Source organism: Montipora capricornis, chromosome 3, assembly GCF_036669925.1.
Source record: "Montipora capricornis isolate CH-2021 chromosome 3, ASM3666992v2, whole genome shotgun sequence".
Taxonomy (NCBI): Eukaryota; Metazoa; Cnidaria; class Anthozoa; order Scleractinia; family Acroporidae; genus Montipora; species Montipora capricornis.
Genome location: NC_090885.1, coordinates 65,483,726 through 65,506,225, shown reverse-complemented (window position 1 = coordinate 65,506,225; position 22,500 = coordinate 65,483,726). Strand labels below are relative to the sequence as shown.

Genomic DNA, 22,500 nt, shown 5'->3' with positions numbered 1-22,500 from the left:
TGTTGGACAAATTTAGCTCAATTTTATATATGAAATCATTGATATAATGCAGATAGCTTGGTGTTATTCTATGGGTTAATTCAAGTATGTACCTGAGAAATGTATTTGAATGCTTTTGTGAGTACTTAGCACTGCAAAATAGATTTAACTTGAGTGTGGGCTGGTCGGCTCGTAATGGCTCCTTCAAGACAATTTTATGAAATTGCCAAAAACTGGCCATAGATTTTTGCTTAATATTTTTTACTACTCCATGAAGACACCATTTTCAGCAAAAACATGAAATAAAAGATGGGGATCACCTTTAGGAGAAAATAGCCATTCTTTGACAGATTAAGCTTGGCGTCAATGAAAATCTGCCATTTAATCAATGTGGGATTGTTTGGTTTTTTGACTTGCACCCTTCAATCTTGGATTTTGGAAGGAATCATAACCACAGACAAACATCCACATGTATTTGATTTTAATGAAGCCCTTCTAGATCTATGTACCCACTAGAAAATAATTATACAACCTTGAAGTCAGTGATATATCTTTGGTTTTGCAAAGGCTTAATTGGGGAACTAGAACGTGGGCTGAAAAGTCTGGATGATGGAATATCTAGTTAGTCAAGGTCCAGATTAGCCAGTGTTGATGTTTTACCCTGTAACTGCTGTGATTGCATGTCCTGTCTTTGTAGGTCAGTTTAGCTTATGCATATGAAACCAAAGATGCACTTTGTATGGTTTTAACACTTATGAATGGTGGAGATTTAAAGTTCCACATCCACAACATGGGAAACCCTGGGTTTGAGGAAGAAAGAGCAGTATTCTATGCTGCAGAAGTCATGCTAGGATTGATTCACTTACACTCTAAGAGAATAGTCTACAGGTATGTTATAATAAGAAGATGAGTTTTGTTCAAAGCTAGCCCACCAATAACCGTAAAAACCCGCAGATAAGCTGCACCTGCAGATAAGCCGCACCCTGAATTTAGCAGCTCAAATTTTGGAAAAAAAAGTTTTTTGAAAGAAATCAAAAGAAATCCAAAGTCAAGTCACGAGAAGTCTTCTTCATCCACTGTTCATCGAACATTAACATTTAAACGGAAAATACTTTGAAGTCTTACCCACAATTTTAGCACTTAAATAATTATAATGAACATATAATGATCTTTTTCTGGTATTTGTTGACAGGAATTTCTTCACTAAACACAGTTTTTCCATAGATTTTTGCATTACAACAAGAACGCGAGTCGAACGTGAGCAGTTACATTCAAAGTGTAGTAACCAGGCATTAAATTGAATGCAGAAATGGAAAACTGGACACCGGAAGCAGCGTGATGTTTTAAGAGTAGTTTACACAAAGCAATAAGCTGCATGAAACATTGCCCAGTGTAACAGGGTCTTTATTATTTTGTTCATTGGTATAGTGGACACAAGACTACAAAGAGATGTGGTAGCCATCTGTTGGATATAAACTTGTAGCACAAAGAGAGTTTCATAATCAGTTTGACAAATTTGCTATCAAAGTGCTAAACGGCAAAGAAACAGTGGGCCGTCTACCACGTCACGCAAATACTCGAATAGCGTGGTGTTTTCTTGCTCGTGTAGGATCAATTACGGTTGAAGTTACATGCCTTCGTCGACGCTGCAAACAGGTTTGCGGGGGAATGGAAATTCTGTGCTGAGTGACGTTTTCCTGTTGGAGAAAAGCGACCATATACCGCTTGAAGGATCTGTTAACGAAGACCGTTTAACGCTTTTAGGGGCGACAACTGTAATCGCTGTAATATTAATTAAAAGCTTACTCTTACATGAACAATGGCTCTTTTAAGCACCACTAAACTTACAAAAGCAATGACCAGTACTCTCCTGTACAGTAGGTTTGTGTAATATTTATTAGAATTTACAAACATTTCCATAAATGTGTCAGTTAACAGAAATTGGCGTCAAAATTTATAAGCCGCACCCCCGATTTCTAGCAACAATTTTTAGAAAAAAGGTGCAGCTTATCTGCAGGTTTTTACGGTAAATCAACTTTGCCTGGATGCGGTTGATCCAGGAGTGCCGTTCTAAACTGAAAATAAGAACATTTCACCCTTTTGTCCCTTTGGGGTTCTTTCTTGATGAGTTAATGGTCTGGCATTAGACAGTAAAATCTGTTTAACTCTCAGGAGGGCAATCAGGTTAATTACATGTAAGTACAGTCATGTGGAGCACCACTGGAACAGGCAAAGAAGGGCTTCATTCATACTCATTATGATTTTAAATCAGTGTCGCTCTGCAATAATTGTATGGCGGAAAAAAGCAAGTCTCATCACATACACTGTACCCTTTCTTGCTTTTTAAGACCTTGGCCTTCAGATGTGTTCAGGACATCACAAAATGTCTTGATACCCTTCTTGTCAACTTCATCGATGTAAGGGGTGATGCCTGGGTTGTGGGGATTTGTACATTATAATTATTAGCCTGTATTGAGGGTAGTACATGTATTTCTCAGCTGGGACTGACTGACTGCAGTGATAATGATGATAACAATGATGCGGTTGTCTATCTTTGCATGTTTTTATAGGGATATGAAACCAGAAAATCTTCTTCTAGATGACAATGGTCATGTTCGGATCTCTGATCTTGGTTTAGCTGTTCAAATAAAAATGGCGAAACAATACGAGGAAGAGTGGGAACGATAGGCTACATGGGTATGTTTGAAATCATAATGATATTTACTGTTATTTTGAATGAAAATTATGATCAGCAACTTGATTTGTATGTGGATTTCAATCAAAATCAAATCAGTTTTGGAGGAGAAGAGAAAATGGGTTGGGAACGGAGAGAAACACTTCCCAGGCATGACAATCCAGAGATGAACTTGACCATGTGTGGTGTCATCCAAGGAGTGCCTTTCATGAATACAATTTGTATACAGGCACTGAAATTCAACCTTAAACCAATCCATGGATGTTGCTTTTTGCTGCTGCCAATCACATTTGAAGAAATGGTTGGCAGTCCCTGAGAAACAGAACCCAAGAAAGTGGTGAAATTGCATTCCTGGATTTCACCTGTTTGCCACACCATAGCTTAGGGGAATGAACCCAGGATGCAGGAAGAATTGGTAAGAAGGTAATGCTCTAATCACTTTACTGTGGTCACCTCTCTTCTAACCAGCTCACCCCTGAGCCATTGACAAGCCAAGTATTCTTGTAGCAAATGGAATAATTCTGTTTGGTGCCAGAGAATTTAAGATGTGAACCAGACGTTTCGAGGGTACCCCCTCTTCATCTTTTTTTCAGGGTATATGTAAGATAATTGTTTCCCTCATTTATCAAAGAAAGGTGAACTGCATTGATTTCTGTTTTGTTCACTTTTCCTCTAGCTCCTGAAGTTGTAAAAAATGAACGTTATACATTTGCACCAGACTGGTGGGGTCTAGGTTGTCTCATATATGAGATGATTCAAGGCAAGGTAATTAAGATTTTAGCAACTGAACGGTTTGGTCAGACCAAAAGGCAGCGAAATGTTACCGTAAAGGAAAACACCAAACACGGTGGTCTTGATTCACAGTCAGCAAATTGAATGTTAAAGATAGTATGCACTTTTTTGAAACACTACTGTCCATGAACTAAGATGTGGATTAAGTAATCAAGAGGATTTTTAGTCAAGGCCTTTTTCCTCCTTCCCAGCAATCTTAACCCTAACCCCTTGCCCCCTAACCCAGCAAAACAAAAATAATGAGAAAATGGCCTCTCCTTAAAGGGAAACTACATTGTACCATAATTGTGTGACACTAGGAAAGTGTTTTAATGAATTAATTCTGTTTGTTACTCATTGCAGTCCCCATTTAGAGCAAGAAAAGAGAAGGTAAAGAGGGATGAAGTTGAACGCAGAGTCAGAGAGGATGAGGAGGTTTACTCTGACAAGTTTAGCTCGGCGGCTAGATCAATATGTAGTCAGGTGGGCTAAGATTATTTCTTTAAGTTCCAGTTGATTGAGGTCTGTACAAAAAATAACTTTTATTATATGGCAAGCAATTACAAGTCAAGCTTAATGGAGCTCTCCGATTGGCTGGCTTTTGGTCAAGATTTTACGGTATGGACCATTACCACGGAAATGATGTGTTTCCGTATTTTTCTCTCTCTCTCTCTCTCCAGTGAAATGCAAGTCAAGTGAAACACAAAAGGTTTTCAAAAAGCGGAATTTAATTTTATCATCACAGCTGTACTGGTGCAATTTTACTGAAAGCCCTAGTATGGTTCTAGAAAAAGGGACAGTAATTTTGAGGGGCCTTGTTTTTATCATAAGAGCTGTCAGGTAGTGCCAATGACCAGTCATAATGCTGGTTACTTTAACTTTTGCTAGCTAAAAGTTTGCTTCTCACAAAAGGTATACTGGTGTCTGGCTTTGTTTACTTTGATTATTTTGTTGGCTTCTGCTTGACAACCTTGCTCTATCATATCCTATATATTGCATGGATAGCTCTAGCGACTTGACCCTCAATTTTGCCTTATGCAAATTAAAGACAAAAGACCTGCATGCACTCCTGTAGAGGCTTTCTTCTCCTCACTTAGTCCCCCCCCCCCCCCCCAAAAAAAAAAAACAAAAAAACAAAAAAACAAATAAATTGACAATTAGGTCACATGATATGGTAAGTCAAAGGGCCTATTGGTTATGTTACTCAGGTGTTGGTCAGTTTCAAAAAGGATCAGGGAGAAAAACTCGTTTGCCAGAGAAAAGTAGCGGACGTTTACACAAAACAAAGTGCTGCAAATAGCCAGCATGCCATATGGGAGCTTATATTTCCATAATTTTATGCTTCCATTATCTTGAGCTGGCAACATAATTATGAAAACCCTTGCTTTTATTCTTTATTTTTCAGGCCCTTCAAAAAGATGTAAATAACAGATTAGGATATAGTGATGTTGGTGGGGAGGAGGCCAAGAAACATATCTTCTTTAGAAATATTAACTGGCCACAGCTAGAAGCAGGAATGTTCAAACCTCCTTTTGTACCTGATGTAAGGGTTTGTCATTTCTTAAAGTACAATATTATTATTATAACAAGTATTACAATAAATTTCACTCATGTCCAGAAATAAACCGAATGAGATGTGTTCCACAGCTTTCCAACAATAAGGTAAGGGTAAAGGTTAGTGGCATTGGTTTTGGTTGCTAAGTAACTATTGGAGGTCGCAGTTTCCAACTAACTAGGATAGTCAAGTGAAGCTATGATCCTCGAAGTTATGAACACTATTTGAGCAATTGCACAGAGAAGCCTCAAAAATGCAGGACTTCACTGGAGTTTCAACCGGTGACGTCGCTATGCTGATGTGACACTCTAACCAACTGGGCCCGGATGTTCGAAAGCCGATTAACTTAATCCAGGATTAGGGTAAACGTTGGTTTAATATTTTCAACTTTTCAGGTTACATGTATTTTTGGTTATTTTTGGTTTTCAAGATTGACTTCCCCTAATGTAAAATTTTGCCAAATATCAGCGTTGTACAACATTTTGGATAAGAGAAATAAACTCCTTGGTAATTTTTTAATCTGGGATTAGCGTTAATCAGCTTTCAAACAACTGGGCCCTGAGCTATGAAGTCGCTGTTGTTGGGAGCTGGTCATTTGTGGGTTCAAATGTTGCTGTAATGAATGAGTCAATGAATAAAATTACATATGAAATGAATCATATATTGAACTGGGTATATGAAATCAAGTAAAGCTACTCAGTTGGGTAGAGCATCCCACTGGCATCTCAAAGTCATGGGTTCAAACCCTGTTGAAGTCCTGAATTTTTCAGGCTTCTCTACACAATTGCTAAAATTGTGTTCATAACTGCGAGGATCACAGCTTCACTTGATTAGTATCTACCTTAGTTTGGTTGATGACAGAGGAAAAATTATAGACATTTGACTGGAGATTTCATTTTTTTAAACAGATAACAAATGAGGCAGTTTCAGTGAGACAGTTCTTTGAGTAGGTTTTGTTTATGTTCACAGCCCAGAGCAGTGTACTGCAAAGATGTGTTGGACATCGAACAGTTCTCTTCTGTGAAGGGTGTTAGGTTGGATGAAAGCGATGATGAATTTTATAGAAAATTTGCCAGTGGCTCGGTATCAATCCCTTGGCAAAGTGAGGTAACTATGAATGCCCTTTATGCAGACAAAAAAATCAATACTGATATGTGGGATGCTGACATTTGCAGGCATGTCTTTAAAAATAAAGGGTGATTCCATTCAAAGGGCAGAAACAAATTTGGTTAACTACAGGAATAAAATAAGAAAGTGCATGAGAAAAAGGGTCAATGCCATTCTGCCTGCTGGTACCCAGTCAACAGGGCTTAATGTTTGTGGTGAGCACTACTAGCAGATGGCTGATTACCATGTGTTTTTTGGTTGTGACTCAAATTAAGGAGGCTCCCTAGAGTTGTAGGACCGCATGCAAGCTGGGCACTAATATGGCGTGTAAAGCCTGAACTGCGCATGTTTTTCTGATTTTTGTGATGCCAGCTTGACCAAATCCGTAGAATTAAAACAGCTAATTTTCTTTTGTTCCCTTCGGTAAAGTCTCTTGAAAATTGCCTCAGTTCTAACCACATACATTTCCTATCAAATGTCTTACATTTTGTTAAAATTTGTCAGAGCTAGTTGAAAATAAGAAGAAAAATGACAAATTACAGAATATTGGCAAAACCGTCTGAACGACAATCTCTTCAGGGAAAATTTAAGAGAAACTAGCCTTTTGTAACTAGTGTCCTGTAGTGGGGGTATTCGCAAATAATCTAGGGAGCCACCTTATAGTGAAACTCAATTGTAGAGGTGGTTTGCCTGGCATCTCATAATAATATCATTATGATAGGACCCATGCAACCCCACTGCCATGTTCCATATTAAGCTACATGCATTGAAGCACTATGCAAGGGCTGTGCACCTTATGGCAAGAGAGGTACAGCCCTGTTTGGAATAATTATGTTCACAATGTTAGAGGATTTTGTACCATTTTAAACCACCTAATTTTAACTTACAAACACAAAAACTCAAAATAACATACCGGTATTGATATTAATAAGCTTTTTTATATAAAACTACGTGTTCTATTCAGAGTGCTTATAAAGAGTCTCAGAGAAGTCATATGATAAAACATTCAGTGGCCCAATGAGGTTGGGCCAGGCAGAAAAGTACCAAGGTAGTTGGCATGATTTACATGGTGCGATTTTGGCGCATGTGACAAGCTTACGACAGGCCTACGACATGACTTACGATTGTCGCAGCGTTTTAAAACATGTTTTGAAATGCTACAACATTTTCTTTGATGTACACAACAATCGTAAAACGAATTGTAAGCCTGTTGTACAATGTAAGCTTGTCGCATGCGACAAAAATCGTACCGTGTAAATCGGCCCTTACGTCTCCTTAAAAACCTCTACATCCACTCCCCTTTAACCCACTGACTCCTAGGAGTGGGCTCAGAAGTCAGTGGGTTATGATTGCGAATGTTACATGTACTTAAACTATGGCAAGATGCATGATCTTGCAATTATTTTTAAAAACCCTGGTATTTACATACAAGTCTGCGTAGGGGCTGAAGATAAGATGCTTTGCAGAGAGTTAGTTCCAGATGTTGTTTACATGGAGGAGTGACTGAGAATTGTGGTGGCTTTTTTTCCCTATCAAAATCCAGAAGTCTTTTCAAGCTATCCTGTCATTTGTTTGCAGATGATAGAGATGGAGTGCTTTTTTGAACTGAATGTATTCGGCCCTGGTGGTACGCCAACGCCTGATCTCATTGGGGATGCGCCACCAGAGCCTCCAAAGAAAAGGGGAATGGCGTGCTGTTCAGGATTAGTAAGTTTCAAATTTATATTTGAAATGCAGTTTTGATGGTACATTGTATTTTGAAGGAAAGGGGAGGGTTTACCCAGGAAAACAAGTTAGAACTCTCGGGAGTTGCAGGGTTGTTGTGAAGGTATAGCAGTATCACTAGTTACTAAGGTCACAGTGAAGTGGGCAATTATTTGGACTGCCAACCAATTGGCTTATTTGGTTGGACATCGGACTACTATGTGGGAGGTCATGGGATCAAAAACTCCAGCTGGACCAACACTCAGCATGGTAAAAAACTTTCTCACAGCCCTTAATCAATGTTCATAACCCCATGAGATTTTAAAAAACCCACACACCATTTGCAAATTAGAGCATGGAGTTTGCGCTGTTGTGGTCAGTCCTTTGTCCTATAGTTTAAGGGCTGCAAGTTAGAAGCCGGTGAAAGGTTAATTGTGTCTCCCTCTCTAAGTAAATAAAGTTATTGTATTGTATCACAATTATTGTGTTTCTCTGCAGAAACAATAATTATTTCTTTGAAACATCAGCCAACTCGTACTCAAAAAGAATGTGCCTTTAGTTTGTGACGTCACTTGCAAATTTTGTTTTTCTTTTTTCTGCAGGATGACGGTCTTTAACAATAAATTAAGAGAGCAGACATCTTTGTACAGATAAAGGTTATAAGAACATAACATTTCTAAAATGGCATGGACAAAAAGTAAAAAGTGTGACCACTAGTTAGTCCTTTCGATGTACAGTAAAGTTAAGGGCCTTGTGGGATGCAATTACAAGTCTAAGAATTTTTTTTATATTTTATTGGTAGAGCCATTTGATCATTCGGCCATGAATTGATTGGACCTTTTTTAAATAATATGGTGGACTTTTATAACTAATCACAAGACAGTGACAGCTGCCAAAAAAAATGTAAATGAGCAGCTCAATTGTGTAGTGAAATCAACCCATTGTCAAAAACAAAATAGTTTCTTGGAGGATATTCCCAAGCAAATCATACCGTAACACATTAAAAGTGAACGACTGCTTTCCACTGTCAACTGTCAGACAGGACAGGTTCTACAGACACCATAACAGCACACTTGCTGTGGATGAACATCTTTCTTAACATTATTTGTATATTGTTGGCAATTTATCAGCGGATAGTTTACATGTATAAATCAAAAATTTGCTGACAATTTATTGGAGGCTGTTTATGTTGTTCTTTTACTTGAAGAATAAATTTGGAGAATAATGGCTCTTGTCACTATTAAACTAAAGAAACATACCAGTAGCTGTCACGAGTTCTTCCGGCAGATTTGAACCACTGTACTGTTTCTTCTTACAAGTGTCTCAATTTTGTGCAATACAGTATAAACATACAATGTCATGTAGTTGTGTCATATATGTGTTACCCTAAATGTAGATAAGCAATTTTTGTTAGAAAGGTTAATAATGAGGCAATTTCCAATAAAATTTGCAAAGGCACTCCTTTTTTGAAGTATCCTATATATTTACTGGAATTTTGGTCTTTTGGGTCAATCTCATCCTGTGAGCAGAACCTCCTTTTGTCTTTTTCTTTACTGAGGAGGAGAAAAGGAGATCCTGCCTGAATCGTGTCAACTGTTTTAAGCCACCGCAGGCGGAACTTCTGAACTAGTCAAGATTGTTTCCTCTTGACAAACTGGTTTTTCCAGTGTGAGCATCCATTTAGTGATAAAACTGATGGTTATAATTGAGCCCGTTGTACAATGAAAAACCAAGATGGCAGCAAGATCTGGCATTTAGGCTTGGGTTTGAGACTATTATCCTGGCAACGTGCAGTGCATACTCAATAAAGATCTTACTAGATTCATGCAGATTTCTTCTCGAGAATGCCAAAATTGAGCAAGCAAAAGAAAGGCTGTACTATTAGGGTGGGTCAATCTCATCTGTAAATTCTCCAGGGTTCGCACACTTTTTCAGACCAAAAATTCAAGGACTTTCAAGGGCCTCTTTTTTATTTACGTCGATGAATTTACCCATAGAAATGGTCTTCCTCATTTTCCGTAACGTACACGTGAAAATAATGTATGTTTTTATAACATGAAATGAGTGGCTGATTACTTTCACTGAAGTTTCAAAGATTAAAAACGGGGGCCAGAAAAAAATTCAAGGACTTTCAAGGACCAGGAATGAAGAGCAGGGATTTTCAAGGCCTTGAAAACGCACTCTCAAAATTCAAGGCTTTTCAAGACGCGTAGGAACCTTGATTCTCATGGTAGCAGCTTAGGGGATTACGTTAAATGACATCCCTCTAAATCACATATAAAATCAGTTTTCACACGATGCTAAGGCTTCAATTTTCAGTTCATAAAAGTAGATTGTTTGGGATTTTTGACTAGCAAAACTCAAACCTTGATCGGATTTTGAAAACTGGGACCAGGTCCCAGGTGTTTTAATGGTGGACAAGTCACTATCCAGAGCGTAAAATGTACTTTGTGTTTTCGAACACGCCTTTACTTAGATGTGCTTAAAGTAAGCATATTCACAATAATATCACCCGAGCAAAGACTTCAATCTTTGCACAGATTGAAAATGTTGGATGGTGACTTATCCACCCTTTCAAGAACTAGAGAAAAGAAAATACCTTGAAAAGAAGGCTGCTAAACTAATGTCTTCTCCCCCCTGGAACAATGTTGTGCAGGGAGGTGCACAAATAACTGAGCTGTTTCTCAACATTGTTTTAGTGGGGAGGGGGAGTTGTAATATTGAGACTCACTTCACAAAAGGAGACCTTTTAAGTTATAGAAGGTCTAAACAATTATTTTTCTTACAAAGGACAAATAAAATCTAACAAATTACGCTTTTAATTTTGTCCGTTTATCTTCTCTTTCCTCTTCATATTCTATCTCCACTCTTGCTTTCCTTGCCACCCTTCTCTGAGGTTTTTCTCTGTCTTGTTCATCCTCGACCTCACTTTCTGTTTGTTGCTCAGTTTCATCCATCTGAAGATCCTTGATATTTGGAGGCAAAAGAAAAGACATGAAGGATCAGTTACATTACAACCGCTACTGGCTGTTTTTTCTTTTGGTTACTTCACTGGGTGACAGCGAAATTCAATAATATAGTGGTCAGGGAACTGCACTTGCTTGCCATTGTAGTGGGTTTGAATCCCTTTCTAACCACTGGCTCAGAAGGTTCTCAGGTCCTAACTTTGACTCAACGCTCTGTAAATTGTAGCCAACTGGCTTTCTCCTGCCAGTTTTGCCTTGGCCTGTGTACTGCTGCCCCTTCCCCTCAGAAATCCCATTGTTTTCAGAGGGGAGGGGGCAGCTGTACTTAGGCTAGTTTTGGCTCGACACCAAAAGTTTTTAGGAGGGCAAAAATAAAAACTACTGGGTTACAAATAAACATAATTATGTAGTATGTTGCCCTTGTTTCAAAGCTTTCTTTCTTCCAGAGGTTTTATCTGGGTTACTTTTCCACCTCATCAAAAAACCATTTGATTGGCTTGGGGTACACTCTTCCTGCATGTAAGTTGTGAAGCCCTTGAAAATTTAATGACGGTGGCCAGAAGGAACGCCAAAGAAACTCAATATGAAAACGAAGTCTACTTTTCACTTGAAATTTCACTTTAACTGTTTCGATTCACCTGAATATGGAAACATGGTTAAAATTAAAGCTTACAAAGGAAACTAGGTGCTATTCATGGAATGGAAAAACCTACAGTCTCAGACATAAATAGTTGGGACACTTCATGTCAACATCTTCTGTTCCCTCCTCGTGCGTTCCCTGCCCCTCTCAATGTTGTTTATCGCAGTTCAGTCACCAAATCTTTCACACCAACATTGAGAGGGAAGGAAGAGGCAGAAGTGTCCCAACAATTATGTCTGGGACTGTAGGACCTATTAAAGAAGGTGAAGGTGAAGAAACTAACCAAAACATCTAAATGAAACGAAAGTCTCATGTTCAGTAGGGATTATCATTTCATGCATTAACAGAAGGGTAACTCTTGGAGGAAATCAGACTGGGGAGAGAAAATAACAATTTTGGCCTCTTACCTCAATGTCACTAAGGTCACTGATGTCAACCTCATCCTCGGCTACAAATTCAGGTTCTTCCTCCTGTTAAATTAACAAAGCCAAAATCTCTAGCTCAGCAAGTCACAATGTCAATCTTTTTTTTGTTTTCACTGAAAAATGCAGATATGTAAGCAGCATTTTGGGTGGTGTACCGACAGAAGGTGTTTTAAACAGGATACATGTATGCAATAGATGGGGTAATTGTCAAGAAAACTCAAGGTTTTGGACTTTTCTTTCCCTGATGATGGGAAACTTTCTGAGTAATGATGATGATGATGATGATATTATTATTATTATTATTATTATTATTATTATTATTATTATTATTATTATTACCGGTATTCTTATTATTATTATCATTATCATTATCATTGTTATTATTAGTATGGGTAATCAAATGGTGACGAGACAAATTAGTGAATAATTTCACTTGCGTTTGATTTTGGACAAAACGCAAGTGAAATTATTCCCTAATTTTACATGTATACCATTTTGATTAGCTATTAACACATTGATGCCCAGGGGTTCCCCATTGACGAGTAAAATCGTCTGGCGTTAGACAGAGTAAAATACTAGGTCTGGCCGCTTTTGGCCGGTTTGGATGTCAAAGGGTTATTAATTAATATCATAGACCTGTGACAAATTGCTCCTTAATAAGCCATTTCCGAGTTCGTGTCTGCCACCTCTTCAAAGCAAGTCTAAGTCACTGCGAAGTTTTTCTTATGAAAATTAGTTTTCATTCATATGTAAAGTAGAACTAATGACCATCACACTTCGACTCGCTTTGAAGAGGAGGCAGACATGAACTCGGAAATGGCCACGTATTTCAAACCTGGACGTCATTTTAGCTTTGCAAGAAAAGTTTCCATGGCAACATTGTAATTTCACAAGTGAAATTATGAACTAATGCTGAAATTTCGTGCCAAAATTAAGGAGTAATTTGTCACCCATGTCATCATTATTATTATCATTATTATCATTACTATCATCATCATCATCATCATCATCATTATTATTATTATTATTATTATTATTATTACTATCACTATTAAAGACGTGAATTGGGCAGCTTGACTTGTTACTGTTGCCTTCCTGTTCTGACAATACGGGAACAAAATTGCTACATGTAATATTATTATTGCAAGTGGTCTGCACTGCATGGAAAGTGTTTACAGTACAAAAATTATTGTCATAAGGAAAACAATACATGCACCTCTTCCTCCTCTTCCTCTTCTTCTTCTTCTTCTTCTTCTTCCTCCAATTCATCATTGTTTTCATTCTCAGCTTCTTCCCTTTCCAAAATATTTTCAAATGCAGAGCTAGGAATGTTGTAAATATCACCATACTGCAAAAAAGAAAAAGAAATGGTGTGGACAATGACACTGTCATTAAAATGTAAGTACTGCATCTGGCATGAAAATCAAACCCTCTTCTTGTACTCCTGCTAGTTTACGGAGAAAAAGATCTTCAAGTAACTACTATAAAGACAAAAAACAACGCAAGTTTCCTTTGCCAAAGAGAATTTGCCAGCCTCTAGGGGACAAGAGTATAAAATAATTTATTTGCCTGCCATCACTGTGTCCCAGTATTATTTCCTGGGTTTTGGCATCAGAGGTAAAGGTACATCATGTACGCAATGTAGGTTGCCTGCTGTGCCTCAAGAGGTTTTCACCCAGGTCCTTCAGTGTCCTCTTTCCTTGAGGATGGTGCCTACTATAATATTATTCTTATTGCGCACATGTTCTGCGCACCTCGAGACACTCGGATTTCCTATGGGTAGTGCTTATTAATACAGGGATATTTTTGCGCAGTTAAAAACTATTTGGAGAAAGCAGAACTTAGCAAGTGCTCTAGGTATCCAAAGAGAAAATTGGGGGTAACCATGCATTTTTTCAGACTGAGATAATTACCGGTAAGCTTCAATTTGGAAAAGAAAGCCATACATTGCTTTGTATTTTAAAGCTTTTTACAAATATTGTTGATGAAGTATCTTTGAAAAATGTGTAGTTACCCCCAATTTTCTTTTTGGGTTTCAATAACACTTGTTAAGATCTGCTTTTTCCACATATTCAGTAAACTGTGCAAAAATACCTTTGAATTACATGTAGTAGGCACCGTCAACCAGGATTATTTTGATTTGATTTTTAGGGAACTATTCATATATTCATGTACAGTACTGTAAATCAATAATGAGGCAAATGATAAAGATACACTGTACCACAGGGTTTGAGCCAGGCCGCGCCATTGCGCCAATCCCGCACTGATACTGAAATTGTCCCCTAAGAAAACGGCCAAGGGGACAATTTGCCCCCTTAAAAATCTGGGGGAAAAACTCAGAAGGAAGCACACAAGAAGAAATATAGTTCAGTACAAAAGTTACAAGCTGAAACACAGACCGTGGGAGGAATTTTATCGTGCGTTTGCTCTTCAGTCACGCTCTACTAAACATGCAGGTCTCATGCTCAACCAAGCGTGACGCATCTGGGAGTTAAAGTGTCAAAGTGAAACCATATAAATGACTTCACGCCCTTGATTGCATCAGGGGTAATCAGGCAACACGGCGGGAAATTCAAAGGTTTGTATGGAACTTCAAAGCAAAATATACTGTACATGACTCTACTTTATAGACTTTCGCCTTCATAAACCAAACAAATCAGTTCATGTTCACAACTGAGATGAACTAGGAATTCCTAAATATTGCTTATTTTGTGTCTTTGGAATTTACAGGAAAAGAATGGCAGAAACTCTTTTTAATAAAATAATTTCTACAATAGCCATTCTCTCCAAATTTATTTTGCCGCACCCTTGAGCGCATATCTTCTTTTTTGGAAAATAAAAAACCCAAAATTACACATCATGAATACTTTTCATCGTTTTGAACTTCCATACAAACCTTTGAATTTCTCTCCATCTTGCCCTGATTACCCATGATGCACTCGAGAGCGTGAACTCGTCTATTCGTACGATAGATAGCTTTTTTGCTTTAAATGGAAGCCAGATTGAATCAGAGAAAAAAACATACAGAAGAAGAACAGTATTAAAGAGGAAGAAACAAATGAGGGTCAAAGGAAACCAATGAAATCACGATCTCTCCAGAAAACTTGGTTCCTAGATCACACTAGGTTGTGCTATGAAAAGGAGGCGATGTTGTGCTATGTTTGTCTAAAATCTAAAAAAAAACAAACCCCTTTGCATCTGGAGTACATTATAAAGCATAGTCATTGATTCTTGCTTTAAATGTGAACAGAAAAAGTCTTGACACCATTTCCTTAACTTTTCTTGTTTGTATTGATTCTTTTAATTACAAGTAACAGGTATAAATAAAATGTTTTTGTTGGCTGGCTTGTTTCTTTGTTTGAACGTACATTGTAAGAAAACTGACCGTCCCCCTAAAAATGAAAATGTCCCCCACAATTTTAGCCAAGGGGACAAACTGCGCCCCAGTGATCAAATCCTGGCTCAAACCCTGATACCATAAAGTGCACCTGACCACAACAAGGCAACAAATTAATCATTTTTCCATTGACATGTGCTTCACAAAATTTTCCATTTTCATGCTCTGTATTTTCAAAAAGAATCCTGCAATAACTGAGCTTTCACAGGGAAGAGCCTTTTACTGAGGTGATATCATTAAATAATGCCAACACTTCTTTTGGAACTACATGTGTACATGTACTGTAACAATGAAAGACAGTTTGTGATGTCACCTACTGTACATAATTAATATACAAGCACAGGTTATGATCCCCCCTGCTCTCACAAATGACGGCCAGTGGCATCTACTCAATGTTTATGTATGTGTGACTTGTGCAGGTTGTTCAAAAAGCAGATGAAAAGGCATTGTGTCTTACTTGCATGTACAGGTACTTTCTTACACTGTAAATTTAAAGCATGATATTTTAATTTCCACACTACCTGTCAGTGAATTTCTGCAGACTGATTTTTTCAATGATTTACAAAAGGTAGGACCTAATTATAATACATAGTCTACAGTTGTACACTGCATTATCTGAGCATTATTGATGATCATTAAGGTTGCAGAAATTAATTTGCCGCAATTAAACATTGAATATACATTAATTTTGAATAACGGGTCCATGACATTCGCATTTTAATGGGATTGTGCAGTGTGAAACTACCTACTGTACATTGTGTGAGAGTTGGCAAGTCAAATTATTTTTATGGTGTTGATAAACAAGTACTGTAAGTTTATTTTTGAATAAACCCAATTATTGGTTAGCTGCACGTTAAATTAATTTATAAACTTAGCAGCGAATAACACATTAACTTACCGTTCCTTTCTTGAGCCGCTCCAACAACTCTTTCTCTATAGAATTTTCCAGCTGAGCTGCTACCAATGCTTTTCTCTAAAACAACAAGGCAGTTGAAAGTAAGTGTTAACTACATGTATTGTCATCCACATTTAACCTCAATAGTAAAACCTACATGCATCTTATGGGTGAAAAAAGAAATTTCTCAAACCACAGGGAAGCAAAAAATCATTGCTTTTTACATGTACTCTTGATTAACCAGTTTACCCCTGGGAGTGAGACTAAACAGATTTTTACTCTGTCTGACGCCAGATGATTTGACTCATCAACTGGGGGGCATCTTAGGGCACCTGATGGGTCAATGGGTTAAAGGATTTCTTGTTCTTACTAGTGATGGACCACAGTAAATAGATACGGGGGATAAAAAGCAGGTAGCCAGTTAGCAAATTTGATGACAAAAGGTGACAGATATCAACTGTTACAATAATTATGTATGAGTATCCCCACTAAATAATCAAACTACAAAAAAAAAGGACAATAAATTATTATTAAAAATCATATTAATACTGTATGCTGCCTGACCTAACGGCCATAAAGTTCCTTGTGGCAATGAGATTGTCCACTGAACAGCCCTTGTTGTGCAGACTCATTTGTAAGGCCAGCAGTCTTACTCCATAATGGTGTACAAGCATGGCCGATACCACAAAAATTATGTCAAAATGCAGGAAATGCCATTCGAGAGAAACTAAATTCACAAAATTTCCAGGGGTGGGATACCGCCAAACCCCCCTACTTAAAAGCTAAAAAATACAAAAATGTACTCCCTATTTTTCCTCAAAAGGGGTCAGAATCTCTGTTATTAGACTCCATCCTCAATGTCTTGAATGTTTTCAAAAGACCCTTCTCACCTCTCTTGTTCTTTCTCTTCTCTCTACTTTCTTGTTTACTGTAACAAGTTTCTTCCTGAAAAAAAAAATGTTTTGAAATTGCATATGCCCACAATAATTACGTGAAAGAAGTCAGATGAATAATTTGAGCATTTTTTTGTTACCTTGTCCTGAGCTGCAGCTTCCTCATCCTTATTAAGTACTGAGGTCAATAAATAGAGAAACCACATTAAAAGTCAATAGACTCATTAAAACTGAATTCCCTATAGAGGGTGCTAGATTACCACTGTAAATTTGACAAGTCAATGGTTCAGTGTTGTGTGTACTCTTATCCACAATGATGTTCATCATCGATCACAGTGGTCAAAATGTTGTGTACTCAGGAGGTGCAGCAGAGTGCCAAGTGAATCCAAACCAAATTTTGATTACTGTGATGATGAATATTGTTGTCCATAAGAGTACAGGCAACGCTAAACCAACACATTCAATTTGTTTTTTGTTACAATATTCAACATCAAAAGAAAATGTTTATTTCAGAGCGTGACCAGGATAGTGACACAAAGAGAGAGCAAGCATTGACTAACTTTCTCACATTCTGATTGGTTTATTTCCCAAAATGAGCATCTCTGATTGGGCTATACATGTACAATTGCCTCACAATTCGATGCAAGTATGACGCGAGCAGCATTGTCTAAAATCTTATCAGGCCTTCTGATTGGGTGCGATTAAAAATTGCAAATTATGCGATTTTTTCAGGGCAGATTGTGCGATTAGAAAGGCCAATTATGCGATAAATAATGCAAATTATGCGATTTTTTTCTCAGCAATTTTAAGGTTGTTTTATACGGTTTCAGGTTAAGAAAAACACTTTTTTGCTGCCCTAAAGCCATTTTGAACACAAAGGAACAGTAATTATGTATCTCGATCGACATTAGTTGGGATAAATAAAAGTTGAAAAGTTGAAAGGACACAGCTAACATGCCAAATGAATGATCAAGGTGCTCGTCAACCACGAACTTCCGAAGATGGTCAATCACAATAGGGCCATACCCCCATTTATATGAGAGAAAATAAGCCGCGGCTTACAGAAGACTCGAATGTTCACCCCGTATAAATGGTACAAAATCTACGTTCACGTCTTTTTCAAGCCGCGGCTTATATTGACCTGGGAATATATATTCGTATAAATAGTTCCTTTTGCGTATTTTGTACACCGTGGCCAGAGTAAGCCGCGGCTTATTTTCTCTCATATAAAAGGCCCTAATATTGCACGACGAGAAAAACATCAGTCCATCGTCCACGTGGAGCGTACCTGTGAGGTACTTTCTTGCTCGATTGTGAGCTGTCAGATCGGGCGGAATGCGGGAACTTCCTTCTTCGTCGAAGCAAAAGCGAGCGTTTTCACAACAAACTTATCCATGAGTAAGTTTTTATCAGTTTTCAACGAAAGAAACTACATTTTGCCGAAAAACTTACAACTTCACTTATTTTTCTCAAATCTCTTCTACAAGGGAAGGCAACTGTGTCATTTCAGTGGTGTGTATATAAGGGCGTGTTTGTGTTGCACCAATAGAAGGAGACTCGTACCAGGTCCCCGACATGCAAAATAAAGCCTTGAACTTCGAATGTTTACGAAATCGAATGTGCAAAGGTTTTTAGCCTTTTTCCAAGATAAATCATCTTAAAAATGGCGTATTTATGCAGGAATTTCTAAGAAACGTCTTGATTTATGTTTCATTTTATGAGTTTATTGCGTCATTTTGTGAATTATGCGATTTTTCTTGAATTGTGCGATCGGATGCGATTTGAGGTCGATTGTGCGAAATCGCACCATCGCGTAATATCAGAAGGCCTGTCTTATAGACAGTGGCAAAATAATTAGCTAATCAGATTGTCAGATTACATGCAATTGTGGTAAAAATTATTTTGATATTTTAAGACTATACTGTAAGTTTCAGGCATATGTAAGGAGTCCCCAAAAGAAAAAAAAATAAGAGCAACAGATCAAGATAATGCAATCTCATCTAGCTGCATACAGTGTACATGTATTTTAAATTGCACATAAAATGAGATTTTACTGCCCCATCAGTAAAATACGGTTAATGGAACGTGACCGTACTAAAAGGGGCTATTCATGTCACGTTAGTTATCTTCATGTTCTTTGTAGTCGGTCGTTCAAGGTCATAAAATAAAATGAGGACATAAAGACTTTGTTCCTAGATCTCAGTTACAACTGCATTGGCCAAATCTGTTAAGGCCTCATTCAAAACTGTTAAAGAGCACGCGTAATGCCTACCTGCTCATAGTAGCAGCTGCATTTATGTACAACTGGCTACTTTAATAGACAGAGTCTAGCTATAAAAGCCTCAGTTAGCCGTCCAAGGTTCACTTGGCAGTTTGTCCTCTATAGTAAACCAACTAGCTGTTTGCATTTGTTAAAGTTTTTTCCACTCCCTCCCTCCCTCCCTCCCTCCCTTTGGAGATGGGTTGGGTTTATCACTTTGCCTTCATTAAAATTGGGTCACTCCTGCACAGCGACTTCCCCCAAGCTTGTTGCCTCATTTGCCTTTGTACATTGCTCGCTAACCAATACTCTTGTCCAATCCAGCACATGCTGTTTACCAATCAGCTCATAGTGCTGGGGAGATAAGTGAGGTTGTTCTATATGACACAATCCGAAAGTCATATAGGCTAACCAGTCGCAAGGCAGTGTTCCCCTCAAAAAACGCCAATACGTCTGTTGTCTCGTTCTATTGCGCCTTACGTTATGCATTAGAAGCTAACTATTTTGATACCAAGGAACAGTGACATTAACTCAAATTTTTCATCTACCATATCAAGGTGGCTGAACACAGTTTTTCCACAATCAGCAGTATTCCTTAAAATGCTGGCGTGGATTTTGAAAACTAAAACAAATTTGGCAACTATGGCGTAAGCTTTTTTCCCTCCTTCACAGAATGGTCTTGGAAATGCACTGTAAATTTGTTTCCACTACACAAACATCAGGGTTCTTAAATTAGAAGCGAAAATCTTTCAGAGGGACCCTGCAGCAAAATGCTGTATATGCCCATTTGCTTGACCAACAGCTGTTGGCTGTTTTTAATACCAAATTGCTTGCAAACCCATCGTTAGATTTTGCAGAAACATGAACTTAAAACAGTTCCGACTACAAACAAGTCATCTATTTAAAAAAAAAAAAAAAGGCACGCATTACGTATGTGTGGTAGTGCAGTGCATGTAACACAGTGCTGTATAATTGTCGACTGAGCTGCGTTTTGTATTCCAGGAGATTCAAGTTATGCATAATAATTATATTATGTAGCTCTACAGGGCTCGAAATTGCGACCAATACGGTCGCATTTGCGACTAAAATATCGGGAGAAGTCGCGAATTTGCGACTTGTTATCACCTTCGTTCTTTCGAAACAAAAGGGTGAGAAGTTGCCACTTTGCTGCTACTTTTGCTAAAATAAATAAATAAATAAATAAATAAATGACAAAAGTATTTTGTTTCTCGCTCTGAATTTTCTCTGAAGGTAGCGTAATTGTATAGTAATTTAGCTGCAATGTTACGTGCACAGCTCCATTCCTTCGATCATTCGCCATTTTCAGCAGTTTCTTTACACACAAGTACTGCGGGCTCATATTTTTTTGCTAAACCGCTGACAACACAATGCAGCGCGGCGATTTTGCGACTAAAATTTGCGAAATTGCGACTAAATTTTCATATCTTATCGCAAAATGCGACTGGATTTTTTCGTTAATTTCGAGCCCTGCTCTAATAGTACACGATATTGTTTTGGTACCTTATATCATTATTCTGCCATGGTAGATGTCTTAGGTAAATAGCCCACTGAGAAGACATGTGGTTACAGTGTACTAGTAAAATACTAAACCCAAAAACATTGAAGAAAATAAAAGGGAATTGAGAAACATTGGCTTTGAGGCTGACATGTTGTTAATTTTCAAGTTCCCTTACACTCGTGCACTCTGAGGTTCTGACAACTTTCTTTTCAATTCTTTAATTGTACCTTTGGCTGCACAAGTTAATCACAAAATCAAAAGTGACATCAAATTCAGTGTGCTGTGATCAAGTTACCTTGCATGTTTACTTGCAAAAAAAAGGATACAAAGTCATGTGCACATCTGCGTCAAAATGATGGCAAGGCACCAGGTTTTTGTTTTTGTTAGTCTTTTTTTTTTCCTTTCAAGTGTTTTAAAGATTGACAAGAAACGCGCGAATTCAACACAAAGATCACAATCACCCAACACTTGACGTTGACTATTGTTTCTGCAAAGTCAAAAATTTACTCTCCTAAATGAGGTTATTTATCCAGGTACATGTAATTCCATCGTTTTGGAAATAGCCGCTGCTTTATTATTCATCAGTGTCACAAATTCTTGCCGATTTTGGGGCTCATTTTGTTGAAACTAAAGCCGGCTTCCAACAGACCTGTTTATGTTCGTGAGTTTACACGTACAGTTGTATGCACATGATGCGGGGCTATTGTCACCACGGACTTACACTCTTAACAACCTGGTGACATACAGTGTAGTGTGTAGTGCAGTGCACTACCACACAAATCAGACGTTTTTAACAGACAAAACTTTGGGAAAACTAAAATGTCTTTCAGTGAATTATGAAAAATCCATCCGTTGAAAGTCTATCTTTATTTCCATTACTTTAAGAAAGCAAATGCTGCAAAAAAAAAACCTGTGTGAATTTTGCATTAATGAGGAATAAGCATCCTTTAGGCCTTGTTTTCATCTAGATGCATTACCATGGTAACAGCCTGCAGAGCGCATTAACTGTCAAAATATGGAAACTTTCATGTTTCATGTCACTTATCAGTGACCAAGTTTGAGCTTCAGGCAAAAGCTGCATAACTATGGCAGAAATGGAAGTACAGTATATACTGTAAGTACTTAATTTTAAACTGTGATCAGTCACCTTAATCTCTCCACCAAAAGAACACATGTTTTACCATTATTACATGTACCTCAAAAAATTTCACTTCCTGTCTGCCGGACAAGACACACAAGGTTATCAAAACTAGCAGTAATTTGGACCCAGAACCATGCATGGGTCTATTAGCCAATACAAAAGAATACCATAATACTCTTTATTTGTTGCCGTTCCGTTTGCTTAATTCTCTGTGGTATACTTATCACGCTAAGCGCCAGATGAGTAGTGTAGTGTATTCTGATTTAGGAGTACGCAATTTAAGTTAATGTAAAATAAGCATAATTATTTGTTTCCAGTTTCCCTTAGGACCATTATAAGTCCCAAGAGAAAGTACCCTATTTCTCCCAGACAGTGCTCATTCAGGACCCCCTCCACCCCCCAAATGAAAATTCCTGTTTACCCCCTGGTTAATGTCCATATCATTATTGTTGTTATTATCACAATACATGTAGTTTTAACTTCTAACTTTACAAAAAAATGAATATTGATTTCTCTCACCTGGACAATCTTGGTATATCTTTGCTTGCATTTG

At 37.8% G+C, this 22,500-nt stretch overlaps 2 protein-coding genes across 2 annotated transcripts in view; one reads left to right on the top strand and one right to left on the bottom strand.

Moving 5' to 3' along the window:
- LOC138043749 (G protein-coupled receptor kinase 5-like) overlaps positions 1-9,269 on the top strand; it is a 30,702-nt gene extending 21,433 nt beyond the window's left edge. The window contains 9 exon segments of the mRNA XM_068890168.1: positions 677-867; positions 2,550-2,623; positions 2,626-2,676; positions 3,351-3,439; positions 3,809-3,928; positions 4,851-4,988; positions 5,970-6,107; positions 7,686-7,814; positions 8,414-9,269. Of these exon segments, the coding sequence (XP_068746269.1) occupies positions 677-867; positions 2,550-2,623; positions 2,626-2,676; positions 3,351-3,439; positions 3,809-3,928; positions 4,851-4,988; positions 5,970-6,107; positions 7,686-7,814; positions 8,414-8,428 (945 nt within the window). The 3' untranslated portion in view covers positions 8,429-9,269.
- A 494-nt stretch (positions 9,270-9,763) lies between these two features.
- The window catches only part of LOC138043750 (protein MAK16 homolog), a 16,642-nt gene continuing 3,905 nt past the window's right edge, over positions 9,764-22,500 (bottom strand). Inside the window, exons 4-10 of the mRNA XM_068890169.1 lie at positions 22,467-22,500; positions 17,168-17,205; positions 17,025-17,079; positions 16,138-16,212; positions 13,059-13,190; positions 11,825-11,887; positions 9,764-10,777 (exon numbers count right to left, since the gene is read on the bottom strand). The exon at positions 22,467-22,500 is cut by the window's right edge and continues 145 nt beyond it. Of these exons, the coding sequence (XP_068746270.1) occupies positions 10,622-10,777; positions 11,825-11,887; positions 13,059-13,190; positions 16,138-16,212; positions 17,025-17,079; positions 17,168-17,205; positions 22,467-22,500 (553 nt within the window). The 3' untranslated portion in view covers positions 9,764-10,621. The remainder of the gene's footprint in view (positions 10,778-11,824; positions 11,888-13,058; positions 13,191-16,137; positions 16,213-17,024; positions 17,080-17,167; positions 17,206-22,466) is intronic.